At 37.3% G+C, this 21,840-nt stretch overlaps 1 protein-coding gene across 1 annotated transcript; it reads right to left on the bottom strand.

Annotated features, from left to right (window-relative positions):
• Positions 1-4,756: 4,756 nt before the first annotated feature.
• LOC145638948 (zinc finger protein ZAT10-like) lies at positions 4,757-5,975 on the bottom strand. Its single transcript, XM_081690027.1, has one exon. The coding sequence runs from the start codon at positions 5,849-5,851 to the stop codon at positions 5,063-5,065; it is 789 nt and encodes a 262-aa protein (XP_081546153.1). The 5' UTR covers positions 5,852-5,975; the 3' UTR covers positions 4,757-5,062.
• Positions 5,976-21,840: the final 15,865 nt, after the last annotated feature.

The raw sequence follows: 21,840 nt of genomic DNA, 5'->3' as shown, positions 1-21,840 counted from the left end.
CGCTTGGGGCCACAGTATCTCGGACGGCTGAGAGATAACATTCTCGGGCCGTCTTCTGATCCCCATTCAAGGAACCAACAGAGCCGTCATCCCTCTCATACTTGATGAGCATCAGGGAAGGGATGATTACTGCCTTGGCTACGTTGAGGGTTGGCCTGCCAAGAATGATGTTATAGGCGGTCAACTCCTCAACGACCAAGAATCTGACGACAATATGTCGACCCTGGCCTTTCTCTCCCAGCCGGATAGGTAAATCAATTCTCCCGGCTGGGTAGACCATCCCACCCCCAAAACCAACCAAGGGGTGGGTGACTGGATGCATGCTGCTGACATTGTATTTCAGCTTTTGCAGGCACCAGAGGCTGATGATATCTGATGAGCTGCCGGTGTCAATAAGGATCCGTCCAACCAGTTGGTTGGCAACCTTACATTCAATGACCACCGGGTCATCATGCGGGCGGCGGACGCTGCCCCTATCCTTCTCAGTGATCAAGACGTCTGGGAAGGAGGAGCTGGCTTCCGCCTGCTCATCATCATCTTTGTCCATCTTTCGAAGATGGCTCTTGGTGCCCCGGATGGTAGGGCCACCACATGAGAACCCGCCTGCTATAGTGTAAACCGGCTCCTTATCGGTATCCGAGCTACTAGCAAGCTGGGGGGTAGTCTTGGAGGACTGACCCTTGTTTTTCTTTTTTGCCCCGGCTGGGGACTTAGAAATGTAGGACTTCAACAGCCCTTTGTCAGCCAGACGGTCCAACGCACGCTGAAGACTGAAGCAGTCGTTGGTGTCATGGTCGACCTCCTCATGGAACTGACAGAATTTATTCTTGTTCCGTGACTGGACAGAACTCTTCATAGGATTCGGCTTCTCAATGGACAGCCAGTCCTTTACCTCCATGAAGATGGAGTTGCAGTCTTTATTAAACTCGTACTTGGGGACGTACGGTTTAAATTTTTTCTTTTTCTTCTAGGACTGCTGGTCAGAGTCAGTAACCGCCCAGACTTCTTTTCTTTTCTTGCTCTCTTCTTTGTTTTTAGCCGGCTGAGCTGACCGGCTGTCTTTCTGTTTGTCAGACTTCTTGGAGTCTGACTGGCTACCAGGCGAGCAGAGGTCGGTAGCTTGAATGTAGCTTTCTGCCTCCCTCAGGGCCGCCTGTAGGGTGAAAGCCCCTTTTCTGACTAGGTCGAACTTAAAGGTCGACCCGTCTCTCAGACCTTTAAAAAAGTCTGTAAAAGTTACCTCATCAGACAGTCCCTGAATCTGAATTCTGATCAGGTTGAACCGCCTGACATATGAGCGCAACCCTTCTCTCTCTCCCTGCTTAACAGTGCTCAAATCAAGGCTTGTCTTTTTAGCAGGGATGTTCATTGAGAAGTTGGAAGCAAACAGGAAGGCAAGCTTCCTGAAGCTGTCTATAGACCCGGCTGGCAGGTTGCCAAACCATTGTTGGGCGATGCCCTTCAATGTAGCCGGAAAGCACTGACACCAAGTGGCATCATCCAACCCCTGCAGATACATGAGGTTGGTGTAAGCCATGAGGTGGTCTTCTGGATTGGTGGTACCATCATAGGTACCAACCAACACATTCTTAACCTTGGCCGGCAAAGCCGCCTCGTTTATCTCCCGAGTGAACGCAGAAGGCTGTTCACCCAGGCGCAGCAGTCGAAGCTGCCAGTCCAATGGCTGGACATTTGGATATGCCGCCTGACCTCCAAAGAAGGCTGGCTACATGAAGTGAGGAGAATATTGTCCGTAAGCCTGAGTAGGCACATACGGTACATTTCCAATCATATGAGGGCCAGAATGGACGGTATTACCGCCTGTTTGACTCTCATGCAAGGAGGGTGCACTCCCTGCAGAAATATTGTTGAAGCTGTCCGGAAAGTTCGACGTTGAAGCCGACTCAGACAGCGATTGATTTCTCTTCCGGTTAATGATTTCTCGGGCATTGAGAGTTGATTTTTTACTTCTCACCGGCTGATGAGGCCGGCGAGGGTTATTAGTGTTTCCCCCAGGAAGGAGAATTTTTTACCAATCAATGGTCCCGGCTGCCTTCTCCTTTGGATGGGGAGTGGGCTGCCGGTTTCTGACTGACTTCCCCTTCTCTGGAGGAGTCTTCTTCACCGACTGACCTTTACTTGGGCCAGCCCTGCTTTTGGTGATCAGCTCTTTAATTTCACCCTTGAAACTCGTCATGAACCTCATGAGTTCGTCTCGGGTGACTGGGGCTGATCCAGCTGCCGTTTGGGTTGCCCCTTCCGGCTGCCCAGTAGGTCTGCTCGGACCCGCCTAGGAGGCACCCCGCTCCAGAGTCTCTCTGGGCCGGATGCGCTTAACTCTTAGAGAGTCGTCCTCGGCTGTAGAGGTTTCGACCTGAGGATCCTCATCCTCCTCATGGTCTGTAAAGACTTCTGGGTCTTCGCCCAGACGGTTTGGGGGTGGTACAGACTCTTGAACCATCTTCGAGGTACTCTCCCCACAGACGGCGCCAAATGTTTTGGGTGTTTTTGTCCCTCAAGAGAGTTACAACACGAAGACTGATCCGGGATGAGCTGAACCTACAAAACAAACGGAGACACCTGTTGGGTGGTGCTCCGCCTCCGACGCACAAGTTAATAACTTGAAACGGAATAAAGAGAGCGGAAATTTAGGTGGGTATCTGCTCGGATTCTAAGCTCAGGTGTTTCTCTGATGTAAGAGAATGCAGTTGTAATCAATGAAAAAGTTGCCCTCGAAATGAGGGACATCGCCCTATTTATAGGGTCATCTGGAATTGCCCCTGATTAGGTCACTGAACCCTAATCATTGGTGGGCTGCGCCGTATTCCGGCTTTCTCGGGATTTGGGCCTGAAGGCCGCTTTTTCCCCTTTGTCTCTGGAATGACACGTGTCAAACAGGGATTGGTCCATCTTGGACCAATTTGGGGCTGACACGTGTCACCCTCTGATTGGACCACGTGGCAGGGTAAAAATACCCTAAACAATATGCATTCGTACAATCATACTTTTATGAGTATCAAGTACTTAGTAAATTTTTAACATTTTTTTACTATTACATTTCATAACAAATTTTATTGAAAATTTCATAAGATATAATTTTAAGAATATATTATACGTTGTACTCGTATCCTCTATTTTAAAAACTCCGGAGATACTCTCTATTCAAATCTTTTGAAGATGTGAAGACCCTGAAGCACCGTTCCTTAACAAATGTATCTTCATAAGAATTAATATTAACAAATGTATCTTGATAAGAATTAATATAACAAATGTTCCTCCCAAAAGCACCCAAAGAACAACTGATACAACTTCATTCTTGAATATACTTCAATTATGTATCAACTGATAATAGAAATTAATATTGTCATAAGAAACAAAGTTGATTGTATAAGAAATACCTCTCTAAGTCATGGTCATATAAAATAGAGTTGTCTCCACTAGTACGATAAAGGGGTAGGCCAAGTCTACCAATTAATCTTTCTCAATAAAAAAAAAATTATGAATGAAAATTAATGGTACCAAGGGATTCTTAGTTATTCACCATGCAATCTGTTGAATCATTAGTTTAGTAGCTTGATGAGTTATATCAGTCATTGGAAGAGAAGGAACAACAAAAGCCACAAATACCAAAATATTCTCCTCTTTCCTTCAACAAAGCATTAATTGTGTTTTAATTCCTTTCAATGACATGTACATGTCATGCCACATATTACAAGCAATGCCACATTGTTTGCCAACTCACATGGGTAGACTACCTAGTGGGTGAATTAAGTTTTCTCCATATTATATTGAAAGAGGCTTGTAAGTTTATCATTGAGAATATAGAATCAATTAATAATCAATAATATATACCAAAAGATACACCGACGATGACACGTGTCCTCTTATGGTGTGTCCATGATAGAATTTTTTTTTCTTTTTTTTGGAAAAAAATCAATCATTGAAACTAATTTATCTTATACAATAATACTCTCTCCGTTTCAATTTATTCGTCCCATATACTATTTTGGGCGTTTCAAAAAGATGTACACATATTGAATGTATTCCACTTTTAACTTAGTTTTTATTTCCTATTTTATACATATTAAATTCTGATTGGTTAAATTAATTTATTGTGCATTGATGACATGACTCTAAGTATAGAAATTATTCCCTTGAATTATGCAATTATATTTGACGGTTTTCTAAAAAAATAAAAAAAAAAAATTAAATAAGGCAAAACTATTTATGAATTGTTTTTTATTTTAATGTTAGATTCCAAATATTTTTCTTTTCTTATTTTATGTGATTGATTCCATATGGGAATATCATATTGAAACGGAGGGAGTAAATTTTTTTTTTCTTCGTGTATGTGTATAATAACAAAATAAATTGCTTAAAATAAAAAAGATTTGATTTATCTCCTTATTTACTTATTTGGTTTACGTTTCTAAAATAGATTCAAAAAATTTTCCATACACTATATAAGATAGATATTAAAACTTTTTTTCCACAGTCGGTTAACCTTAAAACGTTTGCTATGACATACGACTTATTAACAAATTTGAAGGTTGTAGCATTGTGGTCTCAACCTCAAGTATACTGTAAAAAAGTTGTTTTGATCTCTATTCTCTAAATTTAGTGGTTGCATAAGTAAAATGTAAGGCTATACAACCACTGCAACACTGAAAACTTAGTAGAATGTTTGATTGAAACATATAAAAAAAAAATAGGCGCATATAAAACATGCATATAACAAATTTTAAGACACCACAAATTAAAAGAATCAATCAAATTGTATTAACTGAATTCATAATGTTACAGTGTAATCTACATGACTTCATCTACATCCCAATTCCCAACAATACTGGCTTAATCATTAGCCAGAATTAGATACTAACAGGAGTTTATATAATATACACCAGACCAGAGAAAATTAACACCAATTTATACACCAAATTTTTGCAAGTCTTTTAAACTTAACCCCAATAAGAATAAATAAAATGTACTACACCAAAGAAGTAATTAATCCAATATCCTACACAAGTAAAAATAATATTTTCACAATTAGAAAATCATTTTTTCAAAACTGCTCTGCCCCAGTCAACACAAGGCGAGGCTTCTTCAAAGGGTGAGGACTTTCAACCTCCTCATCCCTTGAAAACACACTCTGCCCCCTATTCTTAAAAAAGTCAACGGACAAGAATTCAGGCAAAGCGGGCAAGTTCAGGTCAAAGTCCCGCTGCGTAGATCCGCCACTGATAGTAGACCCGACTCCTTCAGAGGCCGTGACTCCACTAGCCGTCCTGCTTCCACTCTTGGTTGGTCCACTCCCAATACTACCCTCGTAGTGGCACCGCTTGTGACCTCCCAACGCTTGTCCGGTGGGAAAGCACTTGTGACAAATCGAGCACTCGTGTGTCTTCCCACTGGCGGTGGAGATGGTGGTGGTGGTGGTGGCGGCGGCGGAGGTGGCTGTGATTGATGGCTTTTCGTCTTCGCTAACGGGTTTCCTGTGGCTAGCTTTATGCCCTCCCAAAGCCTGGTAAGATCCAAAAGATTTTCCACATACTGAACACTTATATACAAGTGATTTGCTATTGCTCTGCTTGGTGTTGCTTATGATTGGAACTTCAGTTTTAGGCGGTGCGCCGCCTTCGGCGAGCATAAGGAGGCAAAAAGCGAGGTACTCCTCTTCGGATAGACGGGAATCAGGGATGGCGGTTGTGGTGTTGATGGTGGTGGTAGGCGGCGACATCTCGTTTCGAGACCGCTTCGACCGCTTCTTCTTGACCCAATGATCAAAGGAGCGCTCCTCAAATTTGAAAGGGGCATGTGGTGTTGTAGGAGAGTTAAGAGCTTCAAGTGCCATATCTCAAAAAAATATAGAAAATGGAAGATTGATTAAATTAAAAAGGGTGGAAATTGTAAAAGTATTTGGTTGTTTTTGTGCTTTGAAATGAATGAAGAATGAGTGAATTTGGTTGAGTGAAGGAGTGAAAGGGGTGTATGTATATAAAGGGAGGTTGAGAGAGAGGTTGGGAGAAGTTACGTGACAAGTGGTAGGAAAGTAGCCGAAGGTTTTAGTGAATTTAACTAGAATACTCTTCCTAATTTTAGTAAAATAATAAAAATTAATTAAAATAAAAAGGAATATGTAAAAGGAAGGGGTGGAAGAGTTTAACTTGAGTTGTTAGAGTGAGCTAAGATCGAGTGGAAGGGTGGAGCACGTTTGGGTGAATTTAGAAAGTGGACATTTCATTTCTTGATGGCCAAGGTCGGTCAATGGAAAGTAGCGTGGGGACCACGAAATGAGACTTGGCTAAGAGATGTGAATTGTGTATTGTTGTGTGTGAAGTGGAGAACACGACTCTTTCCAAGTCAATTATTATGAACTCTTCAACCGAAACGCGTCCCTAATACTATACTTTAAAGTACAAGTAAAAGCCGCCGGCATTTCACTAGTCTAGTGGCAGTTTTGTAATTAAGGATATTCTATTGAATACAATGTCATACACACTCACTATGAGACGAAAGTATCTTTCAATTTTTCAGTATTATTAGTTTTCCTGTAATACTTCTAGTAGATTTACTACTTTTAGACGTTTTAACTTGACTCCTTACTTACTCAAAAAAAAAAAAAAAAAAAAAAATTAAAAAAAAAAAACTCCTTACTATGTTTCAAAAAAAAAACCTTTTTTTTTTTTTTTTTTTTTTTTTTTTTTACAACAGCAAAATGAACATAAAACATAACTACAAAACAGACGAGAATTTAACTAAACTAGCCCTACAAATATTAGCAATCCGATGTGCACCTTGAACCTGTTCCCTATCCACCCTGAGAATATTGCATAAATCAAATTGTTGTCCCAAATTTCTTATTTCCATAAACGTCTAATGAAGGTTGATGTCTCCTTGGCCCGTGTGTTTCAAAATTGAAATAAGATTAGCACAATCCGAGAATATGACTATCCTTGTGAACTGCCTATGAGCTCCCTACTTAATAGCTTCTAGTACTGGCAAAGCTTCTGCGCGTATAACCGAAATGCCTGCACCAAAATCACCTCCACCCTCTAATTCCACATCATCCCCAAAAGTCACTGTCGACCCTATGCCATAATGTCCACTCCTCTTATCCCAAGAGCCATCGACCTGTAAAATACAATCTTGTGTTGAAGAGTCCAAACCAGAAGATTGTTTCTCCTTACCTATAAAAACTTGATTGAAACCAGGTGGTGGACCTAAAGTTTGTCCTATTTCGTCAGCATAAACCCGTAGTGTTCCCAAAGCCCGAACATCTGGCTTATTAAATTCTTTCATATTTCGCATAGCCTCAGAAATGTTCAAGAATAGCTCCCTAAGGTATCCATTCGTGCCTCTAAAAATCCGTTGGCATCTAGTGACCCGCAGACCCCATAGGCTTGCCACAAAAGTACGCATAATCGTATTCTCAATTCCATCCTGACTATAAAAAAGTAGATCCACTATTTTCGTAACGGATATTTATGGGAAAATGATCCCAAACATATCGTGCCATTGAGCAAGAAACAAAAAGATGTTTTGTGTCTTCCTCAGTATTATCACAATAGTCACAATTCCCATCATTCACCAAAGATCGAATTAAAAGATTCGATTTAACTGCAATCCCATTTCGAACCAGTTTCCATAGGAAAATATGCAATTTTGGCGTAATTTTCAGATGCTAGATAATTCTATAAAATCATAAGTTTCTTTCATGTGTAAAGGTTCCTTAACCCTATTCCACATAGTTAGGAAAGCATAACCAGATTTTGTGGTGAAAGTACCTGATTTCGTTCCAAACCAAAACCGAAAATCGTCCTCCTCTGTCTTTGGAATTTCCATTGCTAGTATTCGTGCCACACTTTCCCATTCAAACCTATCACGAACCATCCCCACCTTCCAAGTTCTAGACTGCTGATCAATCAAATCCTTCACCATCCAAAATCTACTCTCTCCCAATTACTAATTCAATCTAACAACTGGAACATCACCCTACACCCACCGTTCACTAGTAGCTCGTATAGTTGCTCCCGATCCAATTTTCCAAGCAAAACCATCCTTGAGCTTTAACGAAACTTTATGAAAATTTCGTCTTGTCCAAGAAACCATACTTGGTAGAGCACACTGTCTTCTCCCACCATCAGAATTAGTATTGAAAACACATCGGATCTTGGCATTATACACTCTTGCTGCTTGTAACCGGGGATTGATAAATAGCTTTTGTACCTGTGAAAATAAGTACATCATTCATGTCACACACTGAGCGGATCCCAAGTCCTCCCATCCCTTTTGGCAATTGTATCACCTGCTTTCGTACCCAATGTATCCCTTGCAGATTCCCTTTTTTCGCCCACCAGAATCTCGTTATCAAAGAATCCATCTTATATGCAATGTATAGAGGCAATTTAAAAGATCTCATAAAATGTGCTGAAATGCCTAACAAAACAGAGTTTATCAAACTTAATTTTGCAGCCTCCGATAAAGTACAATTACTCCACGAAAGAATTCTTCCCCGCATCTTATCCAAAAGGTATTGGAATTTCCCTGGTTTCTGGCCTTGTAACTTAATTAGGACCCCTAAATGAGTACCAAATTGTTGTACCAGAGAGAATTTTAGCAAATCATTATAAACTTGCACCTTTGTTGGCTGACAGAAGGGATAAACTTAACACAGGATTTACTAAAATGTATTTGTTGTTCTGAAGCAGAACAAAACCTGTCCAGAATATATGCAACCAGTGCACAAAAGTCTATGTCAGTTTTGAAAAAGAACATGGCATCATCAACAAAGAAGAGGTCCGAAATTGACGGTGCACGACGTGAAATTTTCACTCCTTTGAGCAAATTGAGATCCTCTGCTAAATAAAGAGAGCATACGGGATAAGACATCCATACAGAACAAAAACAAATAGGGAGATAGCGGATCTCCTTGTCTTAACCCACATTGCGGGTTAAAAGTCTCCGAGATCTTTCCATTCATCAGGCCTCTAAAGGACACAGTACTAACACACTAAGAGATCCATTGTATCCATTTCGGTAAAAAACCATAAGCCCTCAACGTCTTCAAAAGAAAAAGTCAGTTCACCCTATCATAAGCCTTTGACATGTCTATCTTAACAGCTGCCAACTCAGTCACTCTAAGCCGGGTATTGATAAAATGTAGGAGTTCCTACGAGATATAAGCATTGTCCTCCATCTGCCTTCCTGGAATAAAAGCATGTTGATAGTCCGAGATCAAATCCGGCAAAACCACTTTTATCCGATTAACCAAGCATTTTGCAATGCATTTATAGACCGTATTACACAAACTGATTGGTCTAAATTGAGATGGTAGTTCCGGTGTATCAATTTTTGGTAATAAAACCAACAAAGTTGCGTTTAGCTCCTTTAACAAGAAATCTGTATCAAAAAAATGTTTGATACTTTGATAAACCGTATCCTTCACCACCATCCAATGAGCCTGAAAAAACTCAGCAATAAAACCATCCGGTGCCGGAGCTTTAGAAGTCGTTATCCCAAGCTTAGCTAACTCCACTTCTTCCATCGAGAAAGGTGCATCCATACCCATCAATTGTGAAGCCGGTATCGTCGGGAAATGAATATCGCGCAGCAAAAGATCAATAGCTTCCCCATGAGTAGGAGACAAAGAAGGAGCATAAACATCCTTTAACAAATTGATAATTTAATCCGAAACTTGTTGCTGCCCCTCCAACCAAACACCATCATCATTTTTAAGTGTAACAATCTCACATCTCTTCTTCTTAGCCTTTACCCGGTTAAACATTCTACGAGTTGGCATATCCCCTTCCTTAATCCAATTATTCTTTATTCGTTGTCGCCAATATTGGAATTCTAGATGACATTTCGGAATAATTTCACGTAAATTGTGGACAAAACCCGTACCATCCATGAGTGTATGAATCGAAAGACTTGTAGTTGCAAGATCTTTAGAGATCCCCCTCCAGTAAATCCCCCAAAACTTTTTGTGATCAAGGCACCATTTTTTCTAGCCGATTTCTCACAATTTTCTACTTTTGAAGAAGATAATAAGCAGACGAGCCATGCAAAGCAATACTCCAAGTTTCCGAAATAATATAACCAACCTCCTCAATATTTAAACACCATTGTTCAAGTTGATAAGGTCTATTAGAAGAAAACACACTTGAATTTGAATCATACAAAATTGTGGCATGGTCGAAGTAACAATGGGTTCATGAAAAATTCGTCCATCCGGAAAGTCTTCAATCCATTCCATAGAAGCATAGCCTCTATCCAATCGTTCTAAAATTAATCCACCATCCACTCTCTTGTTCGTCCATGTAAATCTTGGCCCCGTAAAAGGAACCTCCTCAATATCACACCCTAGTCTCCAAGCAACAAAAGAATCCACCCCCTAATAGAACTACTTCTCCCTAGTTTGTCTGATAGTTGTTCTATTTGGTTAAAATCACCCAACAAAAGACATTTTGGATAAGCACAAATAATGTTTGCTAAATCATTCCAAACACTATCCCTATCCTCAACACAAGGAACACCATAAACAAACACTACATACTTCATTAATCCATTAACTTCAAGTATTTTACACAAAAGGTAATTTTGATAGAAAGTAGACAAGTAACCGTAACACTCATCCACGCAAAAACCATCAAACCGCCCTACAACCTATAGAATCTATCCCAAAAGAGGTAGAAGGAGATAAATTAGTCCATAAAGAGTGTACATCATCTACTAACATCTTAGTTTCCGATAAGAACAACAAAGAAGGACAATGGTGACTAGTAAGCCACATAAGATATGGGAAAGTACAGGCATGTGGATCATTAAGACCCCTACAATTCCAAACAATGAGCTTCATATATGACTTGGGTGCTGAGTCGATGCAGCCACCTCATCTCCAAGTCTCAATTCACAGTATGGGCTTAAAACCCGAGAATTCACCTCCATATTAGTCACTTGCCCAGGTTGTGCCGAAGTGACTTCCTCGCTTCTCTGTCGCTTTTGTCGATCTGAAGAAGAAGAATGTGATGGTGACTTGCGTTTCTTCCCTGTCAAAAGAAGATCAGTAATATGGACACCCCACTCACAAGCCATATCCATATCTGTTATAGCTTTCGATTTCAATTGCGTTGACCCCTGTTTATCACGCATCCATACATTGAAAGCACCCTTCTCTGACAAGCGATTCAGAGTCTTCAACCTTTTCTTCCCAACCCAAAGAACATCTTTAAAGCTACCCCTGACATTAAAATTAGCCTCTGATTTAACATGGCCTTGCACCACCACCCTATTTGCCTGTGAAGAACCAACTGAAAGTGTAGAATTGAACAGAGCATCAACATTAAGGGAATTAATTGGTGAAACCGGCGTATTTGGAGGATCAAATTCCGTACTCCCTACTTAAATGTTGCTTGATTAATGGATAAATTTAGGTGAATCGAGTTCATTCCATTAAATTTAAGTGATTTCTTATTTGTGTTTTATCCAAATTGTAAGATGAGATTAGATTACTTCGTATTATGTTGGGAATAATGTAGTTTTAAACTAAAATAAATCCTAATAAATTCTAATAACTATAACTTAAGTAAATGAGTTGCTTGTATATACATCCCGTGTACAATAATTGTACATCGAGAGTCACTTTTATCAAACTTAGGCCACTTTTATAAATTTTTGGATAATTTTTATCAATAAATCATAAATACTTCGTAATTGTTATTTATGTTAGGGTAACTTTTGTTCATATAAGGTAACTTTTGCTTATTTATGGATAACAATATAACGGATGTACAATATTTCATTGTACATCCGATTTATTTAAAAGTTTGTCGAAGTAAATACAGTATAATACTCCCTTCATTCATTTTTCTTCTATACCTTTAAATTTTTTATATATAATATGCATTTTTACCACAAAGATATTCAATAAGATATTATTAAAATTGCTAAAAATTTACTCTCTCTGTCCAAAAAAAATATTGACAAAGTCAAAATTTAGACACATGTAATGAAATGCACTATAACATTTGGTATTATAAAAATCTTATTTTTAATACATTACCAATACGGGCTTGTTCACTTTTACTAAACTGAACTGAATTGTACTGGACTGAAATGAACTTAACTGAACTGATTGGAAATGAACTGAACTAATTGGAGCTGAACTGAACTGAACTGAGCTAAAGTGAATATTTTATGAGAAAGAGAAATTAGGAGCTGAATTGAACTGAATTGAACTAAACTGATTGGAGCTGAACTGAACTGAATTGAATTGAAATGATTGGAGCTGAACTGAACTTAACTGAAATGTAATTAAGTAAATGTGAACAAGGCCCTAAGTCCACATGTAAATTATTCTGAAACATAAGAAGTATTATTTTAAAACTATATTTTGAAGCAAAACTAACATGTGAAAATATTAATTTGTCTCCTTAAAACTGTAAATAAATCAATAATTTTATTTTATTTTTATTAAAACTAAGTCCTTCAATTGTTGATTTATTTACAAATAAGCCATGCAAACTAGGAAAAATTATTGATATATTTATAATTTTTTCATTTGATAAACAACTTATGCTTACCACAGGTATGAACTAGGGCTTTGATGTCTATAATAAATAGATTCAAGGGTAAAACTTAATTAAAAAAAATGACAATAAAAGTCAAATATAAGTACTACCTCTAGCGCTGTCAAATGTGTCATGTCATGTTGGGTTCGTGTTTGTGTCAATATTAAACGGGTTGATAAACAATCAACCCAAACCTAACCTGTTAATAAAAAAAGGGTTGAAAACTGTTGACCCAATCCGAACCCGCTTATTAAACGGGTTATCTAGGTAAATCTATTACCCACTTATGTGATTAATTATAGAAGACTTTAAAGTGAAATAGTAGTAAAATTTGTCCACCCAAACCAAAAAATTTCCCCACTAAAAGTTTTACAAATGTATATATATACTACTCCCTCCATTTTTTTAAATGCATCTCTTTGATTTTTGCACTATTCATATACCATTGTTGACTTGATATTTCACCATTATAAAATAAATAAATATAATATGTCATTAGAATCGTCGTAATGTCTAGTTTCATAATATAATTTTGTTATTATTTTGACTAATTAACAATTAAAGATATTAATGGTCAAAGTTGTGTCTCGACAAATATACCGATCAAACTGATGCAAATAAAAGAAAAAAGAGGGAGTACTAAATTAAGTAGTTAGGAGGGTTAGTAAGATTGATATTTAAAAAATTCAATTATGTAGACTAATTTAATAGACAAGTCAAGAATGTCAAATTCAGGTTAACGGGTTGACATTCAACCCATTATTAATAATTGGGTTATGCATGTCGGTTTCTGGTTGAAAATTTCAACCCAAACTTAACCCGTTTTTGTATCGGATTCGTGTCGATCCAATTACTTAAACAGGTTGAGAATTCTTGACCCAAACCTGCTTATTTCATGTCAGGTTTGTGTCGGGTTTCGTGTCGTGTTAGCTTTTGACAACCCTAATTGCCTCCATTGCAATTATGTTATTGGGTATTATTTGTATGTGAGATACTAAAAAATTCAAAAGTGTACATAAATATGTAACGAAGATAGTAATAAAAATGAACAAAGAGAGTGTATGTTTGTGGCATGAGAACAGAGGCGTGGCTACACATGCTAATATTGAAAATGGCTTGCTGCAATTTTGTTAAATTAGACCCTAAAATCATTTTTTTTAAGGAAAAAATATTTTACTAAATTATAAATTTTATGATAAAATTGAACAATCTATATATATATATATATATATATATATATATATATATATATATATAAATAACAACCGTTGATGTCATCATTGCTTACGTGTCACTTTTTTATTTAATTTTTCCCCTCCAAAATGCAAGGATGATGTCATATATTTTTTTAGCTACCCTATTTATCATAGATTTGAAAATATATTCCATTTGAATTTTAAAACTTTAAATTTTGGGGTTTCTACACATATTATGCTATTTAGTTATTTAGCAGTTGTTAACAATAATTAATAATATAATTTAATTGAAGTTTCTTAATTAGATATGAGAATTATGCACTTTCGAGAATTGTATATTTATATGTAATTAGAAATTAGTTAGGAAAAATGAGGAACTTAATTTCTATCAGTATGTGTTAAAAGTCTATAATTCCATACTTATTTTAAAATCGTGCATCACACGAGGTTAATCTAGTACATATACTAAAATAACAACTGCTGATGTCATCATTGCCTACGTGTCACTGTTTTTTTTATTTAATTCTTACCCTCCAAAATGTAAGGATGATGTAATTTTTTTTTCCTTTTTAAGCTACCCTATTTAAAATAGATTTAAAAATGTACAAGATGTAGCCCGTGTGATGCATAGTTTGTTTGAATTTTTTTTATTTATGTGCTAAAATTTTTACATATTTAGATAAAATTTTTAATATCAAAAGATAATATTTTATATTTAATTAGTTTAAACTTAAAAATATCATTTGTCAATTTTACTTACGTGGCATTCGAATTATTTAATTCAAAAAGAAAATAATAATCTTTTATTTAATTTGCTACAAGTAAAATTTTTAATCCTACATGGCTCGCTATGAAAATTAAATCTTACAAGGATGTTTAAAAAACTAGGGAATAAACCCCCCTTTATATATACATATATTAGATTCCATTTGAATTTTTAAATTTTAAATTTTAAATTTTGAGTCTTCTACACATATTATGATATTTAGTTATTACGATTTGTTAACAATAGTTAATAATGTAATTTAATTGAAATTTCTAATTAATAATGAAATTATGCACTTTTGGGAATTGTATATTCGTATTTAATTAGAATTAGTTAGGAAAAATGAAGAAGTTATTTTCTTTCAGCACGTATTAAAAGTTTATAATTCAATTCTTATTTTAAAAATGTGCATCGCACGAACTAGTAGATTATTGATTATCAAGTTTTCTCTATACTTTGTATAATAAATTTCAAATATTGAGGCCCTATTATATTAGTTTCACTTAAGGTACGATCGACCACCCTACACATGCTCAAAATCATCCTTGCATGAGAGTTATGATAGTAAAAGAATAATTGTAAAAGTATTAAGGAGTTCCAAGGAGAAAAAATAAAAATTAATTCAAATGTAAATAGTGGAATAATAAAATCAAATAAGTAAAGATTTTAATCAAGAAAAATATTAAGGGTAATGCTATATGTAGCCCTAAGGGCTATACATAAGCATTAAATTCACTCTTGGAAATTGTATAAAATTAGGAATTCATGACAAAAACACACGTAAATCATTGTAATTAGTGTTTATATTTTTATAATTTTTGAACTTTTTACGATTTTCAAGTGTAAATTTAATGTTTATATGTAGCTCTATAGCATTTTCCAAATATTAAATCATTAACATGGTTATATTGATACATCAACACAAATAAAAACAGAGCTAACACAACAAATAAATACAGAGTAATTGAAGCAACAGTGTGCCGTCTTTTGGTTGCAAAAAGATGGGCTATGTTCCATGTATCTATAATACTAAAGATATGACTGAAAAATAAGATAAGAAGACTAAAACAACTGAATTTAGTATATCAATATGCTTGTTTGACGGTTGAACTATATTGACTTATCAAAGGGATACGTATTTTGGGGTTGCTACCTTTTGACTTACCTAATCTAAGTATGTTAAATCACATGGTTTAATATGAGTCATACATAATACATTAAATACGCCCATTAGTGGTAGTTGATCGATTCTTTGCCAAACCACTTGGAATTTCATCAAGTTGGCAACTTCCCAACGGTTTTTGATATAATCCACCATTTCTTCGTCTTTTCCTTTTTTTTTGGTGTTAAAGTGAGCAACATTTACATCAGCCTTGTGTCACTCATGAGTGATCGCAAATTGCTCTGACGTTTGGCATTACTCAAACTATTTGAATCGAATTTCTTTCCAATTTTTTGTTCAAGTACTGAACACTAGTGTTTTTATTTTTATTTTTAATTTTTTTTTTTGACAAAAGAACTTACAAACAAATAAAACAACAAACAAATAAAACAACAAACAAACTAAAAACGGAAACAAAGTAAATCACGCCAACACACCTTCCCTGCCAAATTGTGAGCTTGAGCAACCGTAGACCTTGGAACTTTTTGAATATGACACACGACCAAAGCACCAATACCTTCCAAAATCTCCTGCTGAATCCAACATATAGAAATATCCTTGGGGAACTGAGACCGAAGCAGATCCACCGCCGAAGAACAATCAGTAAAAATCTGTAAAGAGGAATACCCACGCTGCCTGGCATGGCGTAAAGCAAACAGACAAGCCATCAATTCAGCTTGTAACGCAGAATTAGAGTTACAAGCCTGAGCCCCACCCCTGAGTTGAACATCAGAAGCCAATCCATGAATACCCATCCAGTACCCGCATTATGACTGCCAGAACTCCAGGCCCCATCAAAACTAGGGTCGCAGAACAAGCATCCGATGCATTCCCTCGAAGAACTGTAGAAGATATATTACAAGAAAACCCAGGAAGAAATGCAGGCGTAATATTAATATCATATTTGAATGACCTAGCCTCGGAACACCTGTCCACCCAACTAGAAGCTAGATCCATAATACAATCAAGAGAATAAATCGCAGAACGAAATCTCATAGAGTTCCGAGTAAGCCATAGGGCCCATAACAAACTGAAAAAACGATCTAACATCAACCAGTCCTTATCATGAAGAAACTTAGAGAGAATCTTAGGAAACCACTCTTCAAAAGGCTGATCTTGGGACATATTCAAGGCCGATCCACAAGGCCGGTTCTCCCATAAACTCGAAGTAAAAGGAAAATCTCGGAAAAGATGAGAAAGAGTCTCCATATCCTGATGACAAAACCCACATTTGGAATCCACAGGCAAACCCTTCCGAGCTAGCAACAAAGCAGAAGGCAACGCATTATGGATAATCTTCCAGGCAAACATTTTCCACCTTGGAAGTAAAGGGGAAGCCCAAAAATGCCTCCACCAACTTGAATCAAGAACTAAAAGTGATCGTTGATCCTCATTCTCATAACACAAGGAGCACACATACACAGTCTTCGTGGAGAACAACCCATCCCTAGTAAATTTCCAATAAACAAAATCATCAATTCTTTCCTTAGGTCATTCAAGGCCTAAAATAAGGCCAGTTGTACAAGGAGGAAACAATCGATGAATCAAAATCGTTTTCCATGCGTTCGAACGCACATTAATTAAATCAGAAACAAAGGATGGGACACCCATCCTGTTCACAGAATCCTTAAACTGAACCTGAACCCCAGGCACCCAACTATCATCAGGAATACTAATGTTGGCACTAGACCCCACCTTCCACACCAAACCATGACAAAGGGTTTGAAAACCCTGAACACACTACGACAACCCCAAGACGGTCTGACCGTCTTGACAGTGCCATGAGAAGCCATCAAAGATGGATACTTTGCTCGATACACCGTGGAAACAAGTAGTTGAGGATTATGCATAAGTCGCCAAGACTGCTTAGCAAGGAGAGCAGCATTTAAACAACTAGATTTCCGAATATCCAAACCTCCCAGCCCTCGAGGCAAATAAAGAGCATAATAAGGAGATAACGCTATCCCCTTAGAGGAAGGAGAAGAGCGCCACCAAAAACGAGCTAGAATGAAACCTGTGTCTAATTGCTTTTGTGCATCTTCTTTTATTTTCAAAGCGACATCAGGTTTAATTTGTCAAAGTTTTTGTTTTACTGGTTTAGAGGTAGGGTTCAAGGGAATGGTATGTTCCGCAATTTCCCTATCTATTCCAGGCGTGTCCTTGTATGACCAAGCGAACACGTCTTCGAATTCTTTGAGCGTCGATACAAGAATCGATCGCTTCTCCGGATTTAAAGTAAAGCCAATTTTGACTTCCCTTTTGTTTTCATTAGTCCCTATATTGACCGTTTCAGTTTCTTCAATTATAGGGTTATTTTATTCTCGTTCATTCATTAGTTCAAAACCAATTTATTAATATTATCACCTTTATTAGATTGATTGTCATAGCATTCAAAAGATTCGAGAGAAGGCATATACTTGGAAATAGAGCTCATATTATTGAATTCAAAAGAGAGTTCAACAAGAGAAGAATCCTTTTTGGGATCTTCGTCCTTAGAACTAGAAAATAAAGACTCAGTAATAGCCACAAGGCTCAAATTTCAGCTTCCTTAAAGTCTAAGCTAAACTCATCATCCGATTCTTCGAACATCTTCCCATCTCCTGTGATGATCTCCAGCTTATCACCTTTATGATTAGTCCACTTAAAAGATTTCCTCCGTCCATGCTCGAAGGTTTCATTTGAAGGGGTGATCAATGAGGTTAGGTCAAAAGCTTCATCTTGGATGGCATTTTGATGAGTCATGGTAGCAATATGGTTTTGCTCTAGTCCAAATAACAAGTTGAATGCTTGCCTATCATAGCACCCTGGGGTTGGGTGTTTTGCTTCAACGATTTTGAGATCGTTATCAAAGAAGTAGTAATCATGAAATATCTCAAATCCAGGCTTCTTGATTCCTCCCAGAACAAATGGTTCTGGAAAGTCATAGCAAGGGTAATTTTCTCCCTCCCTAATGAATTATCCATTAAGGGTTTGTTGGTAAGATGGGAGCAAAGTGATTATCTCCTTTTTATTGTTGTCTCTACGTGCTTTGTTTTTCGTACCGTGAGACTCTAGTTCTTCCTTGGTTGGTTTGTATCCCAATAAAAAAGAGACACTTTTCTTTGGGATAGGAAGTAAAAGAGATTTCTTCATTCCTATACCCAAAGGCATCCTAGGAAAGTAACTACTCTTAAACAAGATGTTGTTTACTATCTTACTGGAATATGGATCAAGCTTGAATGATTCTTCAAGGCTCTCTTCCATTTTGATTGTGTAGATTGGCGCAACGGCAAATCCCAACATGTCCTCTTTATCATGATAATGGTTTATTTCTAGAAGTGATTGGTCATTTATAGCTATTTTGGGAGGAGAAGCATGTATCGTCATAGGAAGCCCTTGATAGTCCAACCTAATCATTTGATGAAGTGAGGATAGTATTGCACCAAGCTCAAGTATCCAAGGACGTCCAAGTAGAAGGTTGAATGTGGGTTTAATATCCATGACATGGAACTCAGCCATCTTTTGAATTGGGCCTGTGGTGACTGGTAGCTTAACAGTTCACACACCGATCTCCTCGAGTTGTCATAGGCCCTAATGCTTTGTGTTGTTGAATGAAAATCTTTTTCTGGATCAAGGCCTAGATATTTTATTGTTCGTAGTGGGAACACATTTACAGCTGACTCATTGTCTACTAAAGTGAGAGAGGTATTGTACCCTTTGCACCCTACAGTTAAGTATAATGCATTGTTGTAGGTAGTGTCTTTTGAAGGCAAATCATCATTAGTGAATATGATAGATTTGTTGGATTTCTCGCTAGTAAGAAAGCTAACAAGATCTTGGGGGTTGTATTTTTACTTACAGACAAAGCCATTAGAGCATTCATAAGAGAATTCCTATGTTCTTTAGAAGTACTTAAGTGTTCCCAAATGCTAACATTCGCCTTGGATTGGCAAAGTTGTTTGACCAATGGATCTTCCACATCAAGTGGAGGTGGTATTGGGTTGTTTACTTGACCTTGAGTTTGATTTTGTGTGATCGAAGATCCATTTGGTGGTGCTTGGTAAACTCGCCCAAAACGAGTTAGATGATCTATTTTGTTTGGGTTAGTTGTAGGACTCGTGAACCAACTTTCTTCTAGAGGCTTTGAGTGTGCCTCCATTTCAAGATGTTCCATGAGTTGTGCTTGATGTCATTGTTCATACAAGGAGAGATTTGATAAGTCTTGTGATTTCCCCAAGAAATGATCCCAATCAAGCGCTCCATTTGTCTCACTTTGGAGACAAGATGGAGGTGGGACGGCGACATACTTAGAGACATATAAGTCTTGAAAGTCTTCATCCCATAACCCACATACTTCATTAGTTTCCCCTATTAGTGTTGTGGTTAGAGGTTTCCCTATAGGTGTGATATAGTCCAAAGGATTAATCGTATCATTTCCCATATGGTCCTCATCAATGTGAAATACCCCTAGTGGGGATACATTGTTGTTAGGTTAGGCGTGGGAATTCTCCCATCGTCTACTAGATCTTGTACTTTGTGTTTTAAGACATAGCAACGTTCGTTATCATGCCCAACGCCCCTATGATAAGCACAATAAGCACTACCATCCCATTGAGCGTACCTTTTTTCTGGTGGTGTGGGTAGTGTTGGCCCTGTTGGTGTAAGTAGACCTTTTTTCGGTTAATTTTTCTAATAATTTTGTATAGCTCACAGGAAATGGTGTAAATTTTTTTTCTTTTGTCCATCTTCTTTTTGGATCATTAATGTTATTATATTGCTTGGAAGTCACAAATACATCAATAGAGGATGAAGTATTATCATTCCCCTTTTTTTTAGTTATTCCTAGGTTGATGATGATAAGGTTTGTTTACTTTTTCTTTAGCAAGATCATCTTCAATCCTAGTAGCCACAGAATAGACCTTTTGAAAATTGTCTAAACCAAGGTAACGTAGATGCTTGTTGTACTTTTCATGACAATTGTTAATGAAATTTTTTACTAACTCTAGTTCAGGTGGCCTTTGGGCAAGATGAGTCGCCTTTTCTCGCCATCTACCATATAGAAAGCAAAACACCCTTCATCGTCGCCTTGCTTAAGCATTTCAAGTTCACGTAGAGTTAATTTGAACTCTACATTACTCTCATATTGGGTAATGAAAGCCGAAACTACATCTTCTCATGTTGTTTTGAATTTCAGATCTAGCCCATAGTACCACTCTCTCGCGGTCGGGTCTAGAGATAAAGGGAAAGTCAAAGCATAAAGCTTAGAATCAACTCCCTTTAATGCCATAGTGCCAATAAAATACATTAAGTGGTTTTGTGGATTATTGGTCACCTTAAACATTGGCAATTCTGTAGCTACGAACTTTTCCGGTAAAGCAAGTCCTAGGGGAGGAGTAAACTTTTCTACGTCGAAGTACTTGTTCCTCATGGTAGAACAAAGAACAAGCTTCTATAACGACTTTTCTTTGATGGATAATTGTTCCATCTTTTGCTGTAAGGCTACAGTCTCGACATTTTTCTTTTCAGCCTTTTCAAGTTTCTTAATTCTTCTTTCCTCGGCCTCTTGAGCCTTTTCTTCTCTCAATCGAGCAATCTCTTCTTGGAGTTGCTCAATGGTTAACATTGTTGTTGGACTAGGACTAGTTGTTGAGGGAAGGTTGTTTTAAAGGGATGGATTGTTTGATGGTAAACGTAGAATGCGAGCGCCCAGGAGTCTTTGTTCCCAAGCTTGAAAATCGGCCCTAAAGTAATTACAAAAGGATAAGTAAATCGATGCGCTTGTTTTAGAAAAAGAAGGAGCAAGAACGTAAAATATATTCGAATGGATAACATCACCTTTAAACAATTCCTCAATGAATATATTGTTTAAACGAGCCAATTTTTTTTCGCAAAAATCAAAATGGCTCATAACAGTAGGCGCAAGCAAGTGACTAAGCTGCTTGCGACTGGCGCACGCACCCGAATCACTTGCGCTGGCTGAGGTCGCGCAACTCATTGAGTTGCGCGCGCCACCTGCTCGTAAAGTTTTTTTTATTCGAGCGTTTTTTTTTATATTTGCCATCATTTTTTTTCGATTTTTTTTATGTTAGCCTTCGAATATGACTCAAAATTACGAAGAGACAACTTTGTAATTGGGAACCTAAATCAAACTAAAAGAAAAAAAAAAGC

The sequence above is a fragment of the Chenopodium album genome, chromosome 7 (assembly GCF_948465745.1).
Source record: "Chenopodium album chromosome 7, dcCheAlbu1.1, whole genome shotgun sequence".
Lineage (NCBI taxonomy): Eukaryota > Viridiplantae > Streptophyta > Magnoliopsida > Caryophyllales > Amaranthaceae > Chenopodium > Chenopodium album.
The sequence above is the reverse complement of the archived record's forward strand: the minus strand, read 5'-3'. Positions and strand labels throughout refer to the sequence as shown.